The sequence below is a fragment of the Gorilla gorilla genome, chromosome 18 (genome assembly GCF_029281585.2).
Source record: "Gorilla gorilla gorilla isolate KB3781 chromosome 18, NHGRI_mGorGor1-v2.1_pri, whole genome shotgun sequence".
In the NCBI taxonomy this organism is placed as follows: domain Eukaryota; kingdom Metazoa; phylum Chordata; class Mammalia; order Primates; family Hominidae; genus Gorilla; species Gorilla gorilla.
Window position 1 is genome coordinate 118575994 of NC_073242.2, and position 18328 is coordinate 118594321.

Genomic DNA, 18328 nt, shown 5'->3' on the forward strand with positions numbered 1-18328 from the left:
CTTGCTTGGATTCCATCTGCACAGGGCGGAGCTTGGGCCTCTGACTGTCACAGTTGCCCTGACAGACACTGAGGTGACCTTGGCCAAGTCACGCATTCATTCCCATCTGAGCTTCTAGTTTAAGATAAGAAGAAGAGGACCTGGAGCCCCTCTGGGGCTGCTTTGGCCCAGGGTCCTCCTGTTTTCTGAGGGTAACAGTGTCTGTGCTCATGAAAACATGTGATGTTAGTCACAGACCTGCCGTGGCAGAAATCCCCCATGCTTCCCTCTGCTGGGGGCAGATGGTATCATTCACAGACCTGCGGTGGTTGTGTGTCTGTTTGTCAACAAGCAGTGAAATAAGAGTAAAGTTGCCTAATACTGACTCACATGCACAATCCATTTAACCCAGATGTGTGAGATCTTCCGGTTTGAAAGAGCCGTATTGGCAAGGCAAAATCAACCTATTGTAGAATATATTTATTGTATATCAGCATGGGGATTATTAATATTGCTAATAAAACCATTATTAGTAAAAATTAAGATTAATAGAAGAATCGTTCTTATATTTTCTCATAGTTTTAAATAGGATAAAAATATATTCTATTTAAAATATATCCTATTCAGAATTACAAGCAAATGTAAGAATGGTTTCCTTTTTTTTGAGACTCCACTCGGCCACCCAGGCTGGATTGCAGTGGCACAATCTTGGCTCACTGCAACCTCTGCCTCCCAGGCTTAAGCAATTCTCCTGCCTCATTCTCCCAAGTAGCTGGGATTACAGGCATGCACCACGCCGTCTGGCTAATTTTTGTAATTTTAGAAGAGACAGGGTTTTGCCACATTAGCTAGGCTAGTCTTGAACTCTTAACCTTAGGTGATCTGCCTTCCTCGGCCTCCCAAAGTGCTGGGATTACAGGCGTGAGCCACCACGCCTAGTGGAGTGATTTCCTTTCATAGTAAAATTTTAAATGTGGTATATTTGAATGACTTTTAAAGAAGGAGGCTGGGTGCGATGGCTCACACCTACAATTCCAGCACTTTGGAAGGCCAAGATGGAAGGATCACATGAACCCAAGAGTTCCAGACCAGCGTGGGCAACATAGTGAGACCCCCATCTGTACAAAAAAATAAAAAAAATTAGCTGGGCACAGTGGCACCCGCCTGTAATCTCTTAGGAGGCTGAGGTGGGAGGATTGCTTGAGCCTGGGAGGGTGAGACTATGGTGAGCTGTGACTTTGCCACTGCACTCCAGGCTGAGCGAGACCCTAACTCAGAAAAAAAAAAAAAAAAAAAAAAGGATGTTATTATGTCTGACATTTCTTTCCATGTAAGTTCTTTTTAAAAGGCAGTGTCACTCTGTGATGCAGGCTGGAGTACAGTGGTGCAATCTCGGCTCACTGCAACCTCTGCCTCCTGGATTCAAGCGATTCTCCCACCTCAGCCTCCCAAGTAGCTGGAACTGTAGGTGCACGCTACTATGCTTGGCTAATTTTTGTTTTTGATAGAGATGAGGTTTTGCCATGTTGGACAGGCTGGTATCTTTCCATATAAGTCCTGAAAATTAGAAATAAAAATTGCCAACAGTTGAAAGCTGTTGACAGAAAATTGTAGGGGAGAAATAACAGATAAGAACATAATCCCAGTATGTCAATGAAAAAAAGTATGTTTAAATTAGAAAGTTACTAATTTGTGAACACATATGAATGAATGAGAATTGTCTGTCTAAAATTGGGCAGTGGAACATTGAAAAGGAAAAGTCTCCAAAGTTAAAAATTGATTAGCATTCCGAATAATAAGGTGCTTCTATGGATTATTTATTTTGGGACTCAGATATTTTGAGATGGAGTCTTGCTCTGTTGCCCAGGCTGGAGTGCAATGGCATGATCTTGGCTCACTGCAACGTCTGCCTCCCAGGTTCAAGTGATTCTCCTTCCTCAGCCTCCTCAGTAGCTGGGATTATGGGTGCAGGCCACCACGCCTGGCTCATTTTTTTTTTTTTTTTTAAATTAGAGATGGGGTTTCACCATGTTGGTCAGTCTGATCTCAAACTCCTGACCTCATGATCCACCCGCCTCGGCCTCCCAAAGTGCTGGGATTACAGGTGTGAGCCACCGCCCCCGGCCGGGACTCAAATATTTTAAATGAAGGTTAGAAGTATGTAAGTCACAGATAGTATTACATCCAAATCATATGCTGTTAAAATAGCCCGGGGTTCCCAGGGCTCACTCCTTGCTGTGAGGGATTAGCTGGGAAGTCCGAGTGTAATCTTACAGCACAGATGCAGACACCTTAAGGGGCTCTGAGTTGTGACGAGGCCCCCGGAGAGAGTGCGAGAAGCTGCCCCCTGCGGTATCACTTGCCCTTCTGTTTAGAGCGGCTGCATCTGCTCAGAGCCAGCCCAACCCTCAAGGGCGGGCACAGCCTTGCAGCAGCAGGGGCGTCACTAAGGCCCCCTCTCTGTGTGTTGAAATCCACCCCACCTGTTGGTTCTTTCTCATTAAAACTGACTGGTCTGTACTATCAGTGCTGAGAGCTGATTATTCTTTCCTTTCACTCTCTGGAACACAAGAAGGCAGTGGAGTACTGCTTGCCTCGCTTGGCATTTTGGATCCAGATTTTTGGGTTCTACACCTGAATGAGATTCTTTAAATAACTTCGAGAACAAAGAAAAGAAAAAGAAAGCCCCTCTTATTTGAAGCTAAAGTTGAATCATTGTAATAAAAATGCGAGTCACCTGGATGGGCCTCATCCAACAGTCGTCATCGACTTGGGGACAAGAAAAAGGGTCTTTTAAGTTTTGTAGGTAGGGGCTTATTTTCTTCCTGCAGGTGCGCCATCAGTTTGGATTTTGCTTCATTGTAATTTTGGTGTAGTGACCCGAGGTTTTAACTTTAAAGGTGTTTGGGCCTGTCCTTTGAATGCTAGTGTGGACAGTTCGGTTGGGGCATTCGTTATGTCACATGGCCTGCAGGGATCCAGGGCACGCACATGCTCACGTTTATATAGGTAAATGTTAACATCCTTTGTCTGTACTTCGAAGCTGGACAGAGATAGTGGTGTAAACAGGATGCAGCAGAGCATGGAGTGTTGCCCATCAGGGGATGCAGGCCCGCGTGGCTGTGCACATCCAGGACACAGGGCACAGGGCGGGTGACGGGGGATGCAGGCCCGCGTGGCCGCGCGCATCCAGGACACGACACAGGGCGGGCGACGGGGGATGCAGGCCCGCATGGCCGCGCGCATCCAGGACACGACACAGGGCGGGCGACGGGGGATGCAGGCCCGCGTGGCCGCGCGCATCCAGGACACGACACAGGGCGGGCGACGGGGGATGCAGGCCCGCGTGGCCGCGCGCATCCAGGACACGACACAGGGCGGGCGACGGGGGATGCAGGCCCGCGTGGCCGCGCGCATCCAGGACACGACACAGGGCGGGCGACGGGGGATGCAGGCCCGCGTGGCTGCGCGCATCCAGGACACAGGACACAGGGCGGGCGACGGGGGATGCAGGCCCGCGTGGCTGCGCGCATCCAGGACACAGGACACAGGGCGGGCGACGGGGGATGCAGGCCCGCGTGGCTGCGCACATCCAGGACACAGGACACAGGGCGGGCGACGGGGGATGCAGGCCCGCGTGGCTGCGCACATCCAGGACACAGGACACAGGGCGGGCGACGGGGGATGCAGGCCCGCGTGGCTGCGCATATCCAGGACACAGGACACAGGGCGGGCGACGGGGGATGCAGGCCCGCGTGGCTGCGTGCATCCAGGACACAGGGTGGGTGACGGGGGATGCAGGCCCGCGTGGCTGCGCGCATCCAGGACACAGGACACAGGGCGGGTGACGGGGGATGCAGGCCCGCGTGGCTGCACACATCCAGGACACAGGGCAGGTGACAGGGCTCTGTGTGCCCAGCACACCTGTGGAGTTGGCTACTGGGCAGCTCAGACAGCAGCTCACAGCCCCGGATTTTCTGCTTTGTTTTCATTAACTGAACATACTGACTGACTCGAAAAATTATTTTTAAAAATAAAAAGCTAATTTTATTTTAGTTTATTTTAATTTAAAAATAGATTTTAAAATCTGCTTTTTAAAGTCATAGATGTTTATCTTTAAGAACATTAAACAATTAAAGAACTAGCATGTTTCTACAATTTTACAACAATTATAAACCATAGGCTTCTGTATAAGACTAGTTCTGGAAATTTTTAAAAGTGTGATTTCTTTTACAGTGTGTCTTCCAGAGATGTGTCATGTAAGACTCAATGAAGGAGAAATTTTTCTTTTCCTCAGAACTGACTGTTGACCCGTGGATAATTGAATATTTGTTGTGGTGTTATGTAGAGCTAGGCCTCGTTCTGAGCATCTCTGTTCTGGCACGGGAGCACAAGAGGTCTTGGCCAGGGTGAACCAGTTTTTTCAGTTTTGGGTCATTGACATTCTCAGTCAAAATTATAGCATTTCATAGGCTTTAGAATCTGACAAACTCAAGGGAGAGCTGCGTGAATTGTGAAGAAATGGTTTGGTCTCAGCTAAGATGGTTTTGTTTAATTCTTTTCTTATTTAATATTGAATTTTGGTTGCTTTCGTTTAATTTTGTGTACATGTGATTTCCTGAGTGGTCTATACTACCTTGCACAGCTGCATACTTTTGTTTTGTTTTGTTTTTTGAGACGGAGTCTCGCTCTGTCGCCCAGGCTGGAGTGCAGTGGCGCGATCTCGGCTCACTGCAACCTCCGCCTCCCAGGTTCACGCCATTCTCCTGCTTCAGCCTCCCGACTAGCTGGGACTACAGGCGCCCGCCACCATGCCCGGCTAATTTTTTGTATTTTTAGTAGATACGGGGTTTCACCGTGTTAGCCAGGATGGTCTCGATCTCCTGACCTCATGATCTGCCTGCCTCGGCCTCCCAAAGTATTGGGATTACAGGCGTGAGCCACTGCGCCCAGCCAGCTGCATACATTAAGTGACCTAATAGTGACACCCTCTACATGCTAGGGCTCAGTACTAGCCAAAGAAAACATACAGTTTACATACCTGCAACTTCGGGAATTATTCACATAATTGTATGATACAGTTTACATACATACAACTTCGGGAATTATTAACATAATCATATGCTTTAGAGATACAATCTAATAACCAAACTAATGAGAAACATAAATTTAAGTGTTGTAATGATTATGCACATTCTAATAATTTGGAGCACTTCTCTAGTTTTAGAATAACTCAGAACTCATTGATTGGCATTGTATTGAATCTGTAGATCAATTTGGGGGAAGTGCCAACTTAACAGTATTGAGTATTCTGATTCATGAACATGGTATGTCTCTCCATTTATGGAGGTCTTTAATTTCTCTTAGCAATGTTATACAGTTTTCAGTGTTCAGCTTCTGTGCATATTTTGTTACATTTATCTCTGAGTACATCATACTTACAGATGCTATCATATTCATACTTACAGATGCTATCATAAATGGTATTGTATTTTAAATTTCAGTATCCAGTTGTTCATTGGAAGGATGTAGCAGTACAATAGATTTTTCTTTACTGACCTTTATCCTGTGTCATTTCTAAATGAACTTGTTTTAGATTTTCTGTAGGATTTTTTTAAAATATGCATAATTATGTTACCTTTAAATAGAATTTTGCTTCTTCCTATGGAATTTCTATACCTTCTCTTACTTTAATGTGCTGGCCATGATCTTTATTTCAGTGTATTTTCTTTATAAAAATATTTTTGCCTTATTCCTGATCTTTGAGTGAAAGCATCCAGCATTTCACCATTAAGTCTGATGTTACCAGTACATTTTTCCCAGATGCTCTTAATCAGGTTGAAGAAGTTTCCTTCTATTCTTTGTTTCATGGGAGTTTTTTCTCATGAACGAATGGACATTGGATTTTCACATGCCTTTTCTGTATCTTCCGAGATGATGGTATGGTGATCCTTCTTGATTCTTTTGTTAAAGTGAATTACGTCGATTTCGAATGCTAACCGAACCTTGCATTTCTATTATCATAAACCTGACTTCATCTACATGTATTGTGCTTTTGCTATACTGATCAGTTTTCTAATATTTAATGAAGAGTTTTTGCGTCTGTGTTTGTGCAACATGTTAGTCTGCAGTTTTCTTTTTTTTGCCATGTCTTTTTGTTATCAGGATAATGCTGACCTCAGCAACGGAGCTGGGAAGCTGCCCCTCATTGTCTATTTTCTGAAAATGTTTCTGTTAGATTAGTTTTATTTCTTTTAAAAAATTTGATAGAATTTGCCAGTGAAGCCTAGGTTTTTAATAATAAATTCAATTATTTTAATAAATATAGAACTGCCAGGCATGGTGGCTCATGCCTATAATCCCAGCACTTTGGGAGGCTGAGGACGGTGGATCACCTGAAGTCAGGAGTTCGAGACCAGCCTGGCTAACGAGGCGAAACCCCGTCTCTACTAAAAATACAAAAATTAGCCAGGTGTGGTAGCGGGCGCCTGTAGTCTCAGCTACTCAGGAGGTTGGGGCAGGAGAATCACTTGAACCCAGGAGGCGGAGGTTGCAGTGAGCCGAGATTGCGCCACTGCATTCCAGCCTGGGAGACAGAGTGAGACTCCTCAAAAAAAAAAAAAAAAAAAACTTCAATAAATGTAGAATTTCTTGAGTTAGTGTTGTTAGTGTCTCTGAAGATTATTTTCTTTTCCCCTAAATTCTAGAGTGTGTCCGCACACTGCTCCTCATGGTACCCACTGTATGTTTCCATGTCTGTGGGTCCACAGGTTGCTCCGCTGCCAAGCCTCCCTGGGCTCCTCTGATCCGTGACCGTTTCTCACACTTCCTTGTTTTTGGCGACTTTTTGAGGAGCATTGGGTCGGTTGTTTTGTAGGATGTGCCTCTGTTGGAATTTGTCTCCTGACTAGACGGGGGTCACGGGTTTTGGGGAGGGAGGACACGTAGGTGAAGTCCTTCTCATCGCATCCTGTCCAGGCCAGCACTGTCAGCAGGACTCAGTGCTTAATGCTGATGCGGGTCACCTGGCTGAGGTGGCTCTTCAGCATTTTCCACAGTCAAGTGACTCTTTCAGCTTTCATCCTGCACTTGGGAAGGAAGCTGCTATGCCCATCACCTAGTTAAGGAGTGGGGAGTTGTGTGCCGCCTCCTCGAGGGTGGAGCGTCACAGATACTGTTGTCAGTCTACCCGGGAGCCTTGTCTCTTCTTTCCCATTTATTCACTTATTCACTCATCCGTTTCCATCAGTGTGTGCTCATGGAGATGTATTTTACACTCTGGGTTAGAATCTAGTTCTGCTTCATTCTGGTGCTCACATCCTTCCAGCTTTGGCCATTGGCAGCTCGTCAGTTGGCTCCCGTGCCCCTTGACATTCCCTCCATTCCCTCTTCATTGTAGGTGTTTCATCATTAGTGGGTTTTTTTTCCCCTTTTTTTCTTTTGAGACAGAGTTTTGCTCTTGTTGCCCAGGCTGGAGTGCAGTGGGGCGATCTCTTACTGTAACCTCCGCCTCCTGGGTTCAAGCAATTCTTCTGCCTCAACCTCCCAAGTAGCTGGGATTACAGGCCGTGCCACCACACCCGCCTGCTAATTTTTTGTATTTATATTAGAGATGGGGTTTCACCATGTTGACCAGGCTGGTCTCGAACTCCTGACCTCAGGTGATCCGCCTGCCTTGGCCTCCCAAAGTGCTGGGATTACAGATGTGAACCACCATGCCCGGCCTGAGCACGTTTTACTTGCACAGCACTACCAAATGCTTCTCCGGGCTCATTGTGAGTGCTTGTCCCAGCCTAGAATGAGCCGTTTCTCCGTGAATTGAAAGATGACGTTAGAGACCAGGATGCGGTGTTTGGAGGGCCCTGGCGTTAGAGACCAGGATGCGGTGTTTGGAAGGCCCTGGCGTTAGAGACCAGGATGCGGTGTTTGGAGGGCCCTGGCGTTAGAGACCAGGATGCGGTGTTTGGAGGGCCCTGGCGTTAGAGACCAGGATGCGGAGCGCGGCGGTGCGCTGCGTCCTCTGAGCATGTGAAGGGCCCTGGGCGGCTTTTCACCCAAACATGTTGCCTAGGAGCCCCGCATCCTGTGCCGTTGCAGAGTGCTGACTTCTGTGGAGTCAGTCCTGACGCTGCTTCCCTCTCTCACTAGTAGTCATTTGTGTAGCTTCTAGGAAAGAGGAAGAAAACATACCCGTCCTTGACCTGCTCGCCCTCTGATTTGGGACTGTTGGGTGGAAGTCACAGATCTCTGTCGGAGCACAAGCATGGCTCCTCGGGGAGAGCAGCATGAGGAGTTAGATCTGGAGCCTCTCAAAGCCAATTGCCAGAAGCTAGAAGCTTCTTTCTTTCTTTAGCAACGAGGTTTTAAAGTTTGTTACATTAGGTTAGTCATGTTTCTCTGGTGCAGTGGTTATTTGGAGGGTTGGTTTTATATTCTGTTTTGCTTATTTCATTAGATATTAGGAAGAAAATTTTAATGCCGATTTATTTTTACCCCTGGGTATTTTTTGTTAGATCATGTTTTTATGACTTTTTAATCTTTAGCGTGGTACAGTGGCTTAGGCCTGTAATCCCAGCAACTTGGGAGACTGAGGTGGGAGGATCATCTGAGACCAGGAATTTGAGACCAGTCTGGGCAGCATAGTGAGACCCCGTGTATAAAAATAAAATAAAAAGCCCCTTGAACCTGCAAGCAGTAGAAATATACCTTTAGTAAATGTTTGATTAGTCTGAGTGCTGATTGTATTGATTAGGTGACATGAGCCATGGCAGTAGAGGGTCCCCTGGACTTGTGATTAGCATGGTGGGAGGGTGCATCTTGCTTATGTGCAGGGTGCAGTGTGGGCGATTCTGGTCCTCCCACAACTGCCCTGGGTGCCTCTGATGCCTGAGCCTTCTATCATGTGCTCACCCTATGGCCTTGGGGTCCTCAGTCTGGGAAGGGGAGAGGCGTGAAAAGGTGCATCCTGTTTTTAAAACCTGTGTCCTGGAAGTGACACACGTCTCACCTGTTAGAGTCCATCAATGGAGTCTGGCCACAGGGCCGTGTGTGCACAGAAGGGGCTTGGGAAATGCAGTCTGGATGTGCGGGGGCTCCCGGGACAGCCCCTGATGGCCAGGGAAGTAGGCTGTGGGCTGCCCTGGCCTGGGGGTTTTTGGGGGGCCTGCTTTTCCTCCTGCTGAAGCTCTGAGCAGCTCCTCTTTTTGTAAGTACGTTACGTCAAACCAGTTTCTTCTTTTATTTGGCCCCGGTCCTTGTGTGTTATGTAGGAGCACAAATGTCCACGGGAGAAAATGTTCTTAGGGAACAGGTACTGGAGTTTAAAAGAAATCTGTCCATTTTTTCCTAATAAGCAGAAAGAAAAAATTACTTAATTCTTTTTACCTGGCTGCTGTTGAAGTACTTTTCCTTGAGAGAATTCATAAAAATTAGAAAAGTAGTATCAGCTTTTCTAACCTGCACTTGATGATAATTACTTTAATTATAAAAAGGATGCCTACCTGGCAGCAGAGTGTCACGTGGTGAGGCTGCACTCTGGGTGGGAAGGGGACAAAAACTTGTACTTGTTCAAATATACATCAGATATCCTGATGGAGTTCCTCCTCTCCCTGCTGTAGAAAACAGCCAGATACTGCGGCACGAATGGGAGTGGTCGGTGATTGACTGCACAGGGAACAAGCTCTGGGTCAAGATCGTGGGCTCGGCGGGGCGCCAAGGGGAAGCAGCGCGCCCGGCCTTGTTCATGCCGTGAGCTGGAGCGGGAGCCCCTGGAGGCTGGGGTTCCTGCGGTGCCCAGGGTGCGCTTCTCACTTGCTGAGCGTTCAGTGCAGACGTGTTAGACGCACATTTAGCGGGTTTGGCCCTGGGGCATTTGAAAGTTGTTTAAACTCATCTTTGGAGGGCTGGTGCTTGCTTTCTCACATTGTCCTCTCAGCATCTCCATGTGAGTTGAGGGTTAGGCGGAGAACAGTCATGTCTGTTCTCTGTCCTGTGATCATTTGTGCCCAGGCAGAGGTGTGTGTCCAGCAGGCACCCACGGCGGTGTCTGGAGTCACCACTGTAGATCAGGTGGCTCTCTCGCCCCGTCATTTCCACATTTGACAGCTTTCATGGAGCCTAGTCACTGCCTGAGACCGGGACCCACCCGGCGTCTCAGCTGCCTGTGCCACTTAGTTGGAGATGGCTTCTGATGCTAACCTCTGCTGCGAGGGTTCTCGGGTTCTGCTCACTGGCTGCATGAGTCGGATGTTCTGCTGCTCTGAAGTGCCGGCTGGGCTCTGGTTCTGAGTGTTGCAGGGCCCTCGTCCTGGGTGCCGGCTGGGCTCTGGTCCTCAGCGTTGCCCTCCCGTCCTTCCCTCCTGTGTCGTTGTCTGCACTGAACCATTGCATAGGTTTTCAAGGCTCTGCTTCAGAATAACTTAGTTTTCATTTCCTTTTGTAATAAAACATGGCAAACACAAATCTGTGAAAACAGTTTAAATACTTCATTTCTCAAGATTTTTAATTTTATGTCGTATCTTGGTGGCTGGTTTTGCATGTACTTGGACAAAGCCTGTTGATGTCTGTTCACATGTGCTCCATTTTGTGTGGTCCACGAGCAACAGGGGCCGCCATGCCAGTTGCCCAGAGCACAGGGCAGGTGCTTAGGGCTCTGTGATGAGGTGGTTCCCTGAAGCAGAAGAGAAATGGAAGGCCACTTTATAAGCTCAGCGTAGAAAATGTTTGCCATGACAGCTTTCAAAGTGGAAGATGTTTTGTAGAAATGGGGTCTCACTGTGTTGCCCAGGCTGGTCTTGAACTCCTGGGCTCAAGCCATCTGCCTGCCTCAGCCTCCCAAAGTGTTGGGATTACAGGTGTGAGCCACCACACCTGGCTGAAGAGGTTTTGTTTTAAATCCATCAAAGTAAAACAGTTAAAAAACTCAAACACTGAAAGGGTGAGTTGTAGCAGTAGTTGAAATAGGATCATTGCTGTTCTTGTCCAGCAAGTGACTAAAAGCATGAGAAATACTTAGTTTTGAACACAGGTTCTGTCACCAATAAATGGTGGGACAGATCCTGATCTTTCTGAGCATCAGTGTCTTCGTGGTAAAGTGGGTGAAGTAGCCAGGATGGCCGGGAGTGAGACCCTGCACACGAAGCACTCAGTACTCCTTGAGCTCAGCAGAATCAGGACTGTTACTTCCTGGTGAGTCCCTGAGTGCCCACTCTTGGCTGGGTCTCATGGTGGCTGCCGGCTCCCACCAGTCAGCCCTCAGACTTTAAGTCACCTTTAGTTTAGCACTTCCTGGTGGAATTCAGAACTGACCCCGCACAGTGGATGAGAACATTCTAGGCTGTCTTTTGGCATCCTGCTCGGTGGCTTCTGCTCTGGGTCGGGATTCTCAGTCTTTGCTTTCGGCATGCAGAGCAGCAGCATGTGAACCAGCGGATCGAGAGGCATTTCCCTCCAAAATGGGAAGCTCACTCTTGAATTCCTCCATGTCCCAAACAGTCTTCAGCCATGTCCTGTGCATTCTTCTAGGGACTTTGGGAGACATCATTGGACAAGCAGAAGGACCCCTGTACAGGGGAAGGCCACACGGAAAACTAAAGCATAGTAAGGACATGGCAAAATAGATGAAAAAGTGCTGAGGGTTGTGGGGACAGTGAGTGGTTTTGGTTAGGAATGTCAGCTGTCTGTCACAGGGGGACTTTGGCCTCAGACCTAATTTTGCCATTCACTGGCTGTGTGGCCTTGAATAGGTTAATAGCTTCTCTGCATGGGCTGCTATCTGTGCCGTGAAGGTGCTGCAGACCCGGCTCCTGAGGCTCGATGACCTGCTTCTCAGTTTCTTGCTGTCCTTCCAGACACGTCTCCATGCTCGCACGTGCGCAGCTGGAGTCACCCTTCCTTCCAGACACGTCTCCATGCACGCACGTGCGCGGCTGTACTTACCAGGCCTTCCAGACACGTCTCCACACATGCACATGCGTGGCTGGATTTACCTGTCCTTCCAGACACATCTCCATGCACATACATGCACGGCTGGACTTACCTGTGTTTTTTGTCGCTTAGTATTGTTGTGGCACTTTTTCCACATCAGTCCTTAGATAGGGACTGCATCCTCCTTAATGTGATAAAGATGTTCCATAATTTAAAAAAAAGTATTCTTTTGTGCAATTTGAGGTTGATTTAAATTGCGTTAGTTGAAAGCGTGTATTTTCTGGCATTTTTTTAAACATTAAAATAATTTACAGCATATTATAATATTGATCTTTAAAAACAAAACTGGTTTATTTATTTTTTTAATTTTTCCATTATAATCTAAATATCATGATGGATTTTGAACGTCTCACCACTGAGCTTTTGGCAGTCGAATGTTATGTCACTTTTCTGTTCTTTGAACTTTCGTTTCCATTTCATTTCCCTCACAAAATTTTATCCTGTTAGCCTGGCTGTCGTATGCCTTTGCAACAGAAATAGGGATGTAAATCGAAGCTGAAAAAATTTATGTTCCTAACCATAAGGCCCTAAGTGCTAAAAAAAAAAAAAAAAAAGCAAACCTTCTGGATTGAAGGTTCAATCCAGATTTGTTCAACTACAGTGGTTGAACAGAAGAACGTGAATATGTCACCCACTTAGAACTAATTCTTGATAATAAAATACTAGGAATGTATTTTTGAAGAGCTGGATAGGGCTTTTTGGTTAATTATTGAATCAATGGATGATTATGTTTGACTGCTTAGATGAGACAGGATTCCATGTTGGTCCTGCTGTGTTTGGTTTTTATAGCTCTGGGTGCTGGGAAACTTGGGTCCCATCAGTAATATGTGGGAGAGGAAGGAGTCTTTGGCTTCTTTGAGTTGTGTGCCAGGGGTCTCAGTGGTCTGTCCTCAGAAACTGTTTTTGATGATCTCTGTCTATTTTGTTGAAAGCAAAGGATTGCAACCCAGCTGCCTTACCAAGGGCTTTCTAGTCAGCCGGTGAGGTGCTGGTTTTGTCACGCCGTGCTGGTGTTCAGGTGGCCCTGCGCTGGCTCTTGGGGTGTGTGCCCTAGGTGGATGGTGTGTCCAGTGTGCTCAGAGCAGAGGTGGTTTTTCAGATGGGAAAAGGGCTTTGTGGAAGGGAACACACACATTGAGATACTCGCTCAAGGAGAGTCATCTTTAGGAAACAGGACATTCTGGAAGGTGGAGATCTGGAGACTGCGTTGCTGAGAGCTGTTTGCATCCATGAGCCCCCCAGAAAGCTGTGGGGCACCCGAGGGGCACATTATTCCAGTTGGGAGCTGGTTGTCTTAGAATATGATTTCCTTCACCTTAATAAGGATCTTCAAGGAAAAAAAAGGTATATTTGCTCCAATGACCTTGCCAAATGGTGGCCTGAATACATTTTACGCTATTAAAATTTCTTTTCAGACTGTCAGTGTGCCATGGCCACTGTGAATAGTCATTAGGGGACTGTTGGCTACTCAGCAGCACCGTCCTTCTTCAGTTGCTCATGGGGAGAGAGAATGAATGCGTGTGCGGACATGCTGTGAGCCTAGGATCCCGGGGCCACCAGTGTTCCATAGCCTCCACTTGGGGAACATACCAAGCTCGTGTAAGCCAGGGAGCCTCTCCAGTTCTACATCTCTGAGGAGCATAGGACTGTCACAGCCTGTAGGTGACTGTGGTGACCAAGCCAAAAGCCACCTGGGTTACTTTCCATACCTGACCTATAGGTCATTTGTCAGGTTTTGCTGTGTTAACGTTAGGTGTCACCAATAACAAGTAGAGGAATTTAAAAAATAATATTTTTGAATGAAATGGAGTTGATTATGCCTTTATTTTAGGAGAAAACCTGGTGGTCCCGTGATTTACTTGAGCATGGCGTGGTGCTGTGCTGGCACTCAATGTGGGGACAGTTACAGTGATACTAGCCTGGAATTTCCTATGTGCAGATCACAGAAAGGCAGGCTTCCCAGGTTGGTTTTTGGAGAGTAAAATCCAAGAATGGAGTTTTATTGTCAGGTGATAATCACGTTGTGTTTCTAGTGCTAGTTCTTTCTCTCCCCAGCCTTCCACAACAAAGCGGACCTTAGATATCCCTTGTGACCAGAAAGTGCTAAGGCTTAAAAACGCATGATTGAAAACTGTGGGTGAGTCTGTACTTTGAGATGAAGCTGTGTTAGCTGCCGCCTGTCTGAACACACTCATGCTTCCTCCAGGGTGGCGCCAGGCTCGGTGGTTTCTGGGCCATGGTCTGTTCTTTTGTAGAATCTTTTCCTTCAAAGCAGAACCCTGAGCCCTTTGGTTGTAGCTCACACATGTTCCTGCAGGACCTGGAGGCAGCATGTGTGTCCTTCCATCCCAAGTCCAACGTGATGTTTGCCCCTTTCTTTCCAGGGCGCTACCGTTTTGGAATGATACCAACACTTACATGGTTACGAACGTTAGATCTGTCCCATAGGAATGAGTTGGGATGGAGTGACTGAAAATGTCAAGCCGGTTTTCATGCAAGTGTGCCACCCTAGAAGCTTTATTAACTGGGTGTGATAACAGCTGGTGCGGTTGCAGTCTATTCTGTGTCACAAGTTCAGCATCCTCAGCCCAGCTGTCCTGTGCTATCCAGTTGTGCAGACAGAACACCAACAATTAGGAAAAGTTACATTCTGCTAAAAACCCCATCTCCAGTTTATTCTTCCTTAGCATTTGGGGCTCCTTCCCCCTCAGGACGGGTCCCTGGGAGCGGACTATGTTGAATGACTCTTAGGCCTCCCCCTCAGTGCGGGTCCCTGGGAGTGGACTGTGTTGAATGACTCTTATGTGCTCTTACCATGAATGTTGTTGTTTTAAGGCCTTCTTTTTCTTTGTGATTCTTTTGTTCCCTAGCGTCGTCCCCCAGACTACAGTAATACTCAACAATGATCGGCAGAACGCCATTGTAGCCAAGATGGAAGACCCCTTGAGCAACAGGGCACCGGATTCCCTGGAAAATGTCATTAGCAAGTCAGTAGCACGGCACCAACCCCACCTTTCCCTGCCACTGTGCGGAGTCCCGTGAGAATAAGTCAATGTCCCCACGCCAGGGCACAGTCCAGCACACGCTTCATCTCTGTGGTCACAGGGTTGAGCCTGGCAGGCACCGCCCCAGCTCTCTGAGGTCGGGGAGGGCAGGCTGGGCGATGCTGAATGCTGAGTCCAGCCATACCAGGGGCAGCTGCCGCCAGGGACTTCTGTGTCTCGTGCTGGCCGGGGTTGTGGAGGGGGCTGGCTCTGTCTCCTCACAGCAGTCTGTGAAAGCGTTCATCCTCCCACCTAGCTCAGTGGTCCTCACGTCTGTCTGTGCAGAGCGTGTCAGGCAAACAGACGCCCTCTCCCACGGTTGCTAAGTGGTGCAGGCATGTTGAGTTTATGACTTTTTTCTTATACCTTTTTCTCTTGAGACATTTTGAATGGAACTTTGGTCAGAGGTGGGAGTGGACAGAAGACACCGTCCCCGCTCTGTGTGAGGGGAAGGCCGTGCAGTGGCCTCTGGCTGGCATCCAGGCCCTGCTGTCCCCAGGAGTGCCCATGGGGCTGCGTGAACCCCTGAGGATGCTGTTGCTTTTTCTTTCCCATCTGTGTCTTCACAAAGTTCTATTTGCTTATTCTCTCAGTCTCCTTTGTGGATTGCTGCTCCTCCAGCTTCGTCCCCTCTCTGTATTGTCTTAGCTCAGTTCTCCAGGGCCGCAGCTGTGGTCGCAAGGGTCTGATACGTGGGGTGAAGGGAGAGGAGTTGGTGATGGGTGGTGAGGAGGTGCCAGGGTCAGCTGTGCCTCAGGGGCTTTGCGCTGAGGTCAGCCAGGCAGATGGCCAGTGTTGAGATCAGGTTCAGCGTGGACAGTGCTCTAGAGAATCCAGGCCAGAAAGTGCAGAGTGCAGCGCCCTCCTCTAGGTGCGGCCAGTGTTTTCAACACCCTTTTTTTGACTTTGCAAACAGAGAAATTGTGCTCCTTTCTCCTCCTGGTGCGTAGCAGTCCACAGTAGGGGATGTTGAAAGGGTCATTAAAAAAGGGAAGTAGTAAGTCTCTAAATCATCCTTTTTTTGAACACTTGTGGAGGTGGCCTTGCCCTGCTTTGCTAGCAGTGTTCTGTCCTTCCACATCAGCAGCCCTTGGGATGATGGCAGCTCCGATGGGATCTTAGTGGGTGTTTTAAGCCCCTTCAGGGTTTTTTGCCCGTGGGCGTACTTGGGAGTGCTGCTCGCATTGCGAGGTGGAGCCATCTCCAGCGAGCCCAGCAGCATGGATCGAATTGACCCAGGCCTCTGGGCACAGTTTTCCTCATTTAGTCTTTCTTTTAACCTCGCCTGAAAAAAGACTCTTACCAGCATTTTATGGGATGACTGCTGAACTCAGAAGGCAGCATGCTAGGCCTGAGTCCCAGTGAGTTACGATTTTACTCCTTTTGTGATAGAAACATTTTCTTTAAATGGTTAAGTTTTATTTTATACAGTTTCTTTCAGCCCCAGGCCATTTTCTCCCATGGAGTTGCTATTAATCTTGGTAGAGAGCGCGGTATGGGAAGGCTGTGTGATCCACTGGTCCATGCAGAGTTAGGTTTTGCGATAAGGAAAGCGCTGACCTTCGCGTGCTGCTTGCGGCTCTTACCACATCGGGCTGGTGTGTTTTTTTTCCCGTTTAGCGCTGTGCCTGGGCGTCGGCAGAACACCATTGTGGTGAAGGTGCCGGGCCAAGAAGACAGCCACCACGAGGACGGGGAGAGCGGCTCGGAGGCCAGCGACTCTGTGTCCAGCTGTGGGCAGGCGGGCAGTCAGAGCATCGGGAGCAACGTCACCCTCATCACCCTGAACTCGGAAGGTGCGTCCCGGGCGGCTTTCCTCGGCCAGAGCGCCCGTAGGATTGTTTGTTTGTTGGTTTTGCTTTTTAGAAATTGTGTTGTTTTTTTAGAAAAGTGATACAGTGGCCAGGTGCGTAGGCTCACACCTGTAATCCCAGCACTTTGGGAGGCTGAGGCGGGCGGATCACCTGAAGTCGGGAGTTTGAGACCAGCCTGGCCAACGTTGAGAAACCCTGTCTCTACTGAAAATACAAAATTAGCCAAGTGTGGTGGCAGGTGCCTGTAATCCCAGCTACTCCGGAGGCTGAGGCAGGAGAATCGCTTGAGCCTGGGAGGTGGAGGTTGCGGTGAACCGAGATCATGCCATTGCATCCAGCCTGGGCAACAGAGGAAACTCTATCTCAAAAAAAAAAAAAAAAAAAAAAAGTGATACAGTATAGGACAGGCTCAGTGGCTCACACCTGTAATTCCAGCACTTTGGGAGGCTGAGGCGGGTGGATCATGAGGTCAGGAGTTCAAGACCAGCCTGGCCAAAATGGTGAAACCCCATCTCTACTAAAACTACAAAAATTAGACGGGCACGGTGACAGGTGCCTGTAATCCCAGCTACTTGGGAGGCTGAGGCGGGAGAATTGCTTGAACCTCGGTGGCAGAGGTTGCATTGAGCTGAGATCTTACCACTGTACTCCAGCCTGGGTGACAGAGACTCTGTCTCAAAAAAAAAAAAAAAAAAAAAGATAGTGATACAGTATAAAAATGAAGAATAAAGGGAAAGTAACTGTGATCCCACCATTCTGAGATCTCTAAACCTTTCGGGGTTTTTTGGTGCACATTTCATGATTTTATAACTCACTTCTTTCCCCTACACAGTAGAAATCTTTCCACGTTAGTGCAGATGGACAGAGTCATTTTTAGCCAGTTTTGCTTATTTCATCGCATCTGGATGCTTTCCAGGGATGGCCCCCTGTAACCTTTCATTATTGAAACTAGCATTGGCCTGCTGTGTTTTCATGTCTCTTGTATCAGTGTCTGGACATGGGCTCTCAGAGACAGGTTGCTGGGCTAGAGGACGCAGCTTCCACGGGTTCCATGGCACAAGATGCATTGCCCATTTCCCCCGAGATCTGGAAGGATGTGAAGCTGTTTGTCCTACTTGGACTTCTAGCGGGGGCCTCTCTCCTGCAGGGCTCTGAGGTGCCCTCCCGCCTGGCCCTTGGCCTGCCCAGTGTGCCTTTCAGAGCCCTCTTCCCCTGAGATCCTCTGTGTGCCCTTCATCCTGTCACCGTAAGTGACCAGATGACTGTCAGTTACTACAGCGTGGAGAAAAGAAAGAACCAAACAGACTTAGCTTTGTGCGTGGAGTTGTAAAGCATGTGTTTTCCTTACTTACTAGGAAGAACTCAGTTTTTCTGCCTCTACGTCTGAGTTGTTGATTTTTCCTAGCAACTCGATGTTGCTTTGTCTACTGAACAAAGGTTTTCCTGTTAGGAAGACTCATTACCATATCTGAAACATTGAAAACAATATTTTGCACAAAAATTGCT

At 47.9% G+C, this 18328-nt stretch overlaps 1 protein-coding gene across 18 annotated transcripts in view; it reads left to right on the forward strand.

The window, feature by feature from the left end:
• BANP (BTG3 associated nuclear protein) overlaps positions 1-18328 on the forward strand; it is a 123447-nt gene that overhangs the window by 35144 nt on the left and 69975 nt on the right. For 11 of the 18 annotated variants that reach the window (XM_055364478.2, XM_055364483.2, XM_055364479.2 and 8 more), the window contains exons 5-6: positions 14835-14951; positions 16629-16804. In XM_055364478.2, coding sequence (XP_055220453.1) covers positions 14835-14951; positions 16629-16804 — 293 coding nt within the window. Of the gene's footprint in view, positions 1-14019; positions 14102-14834; positions 14952-16628; positions 16805-18328 lie in introns of all 18 variants that reach the window. The other 7 variants (XM_055364484.2, XM_055364487.2, XM_055364485.2 and 4 more) reach the window with 2 other exon arrangements.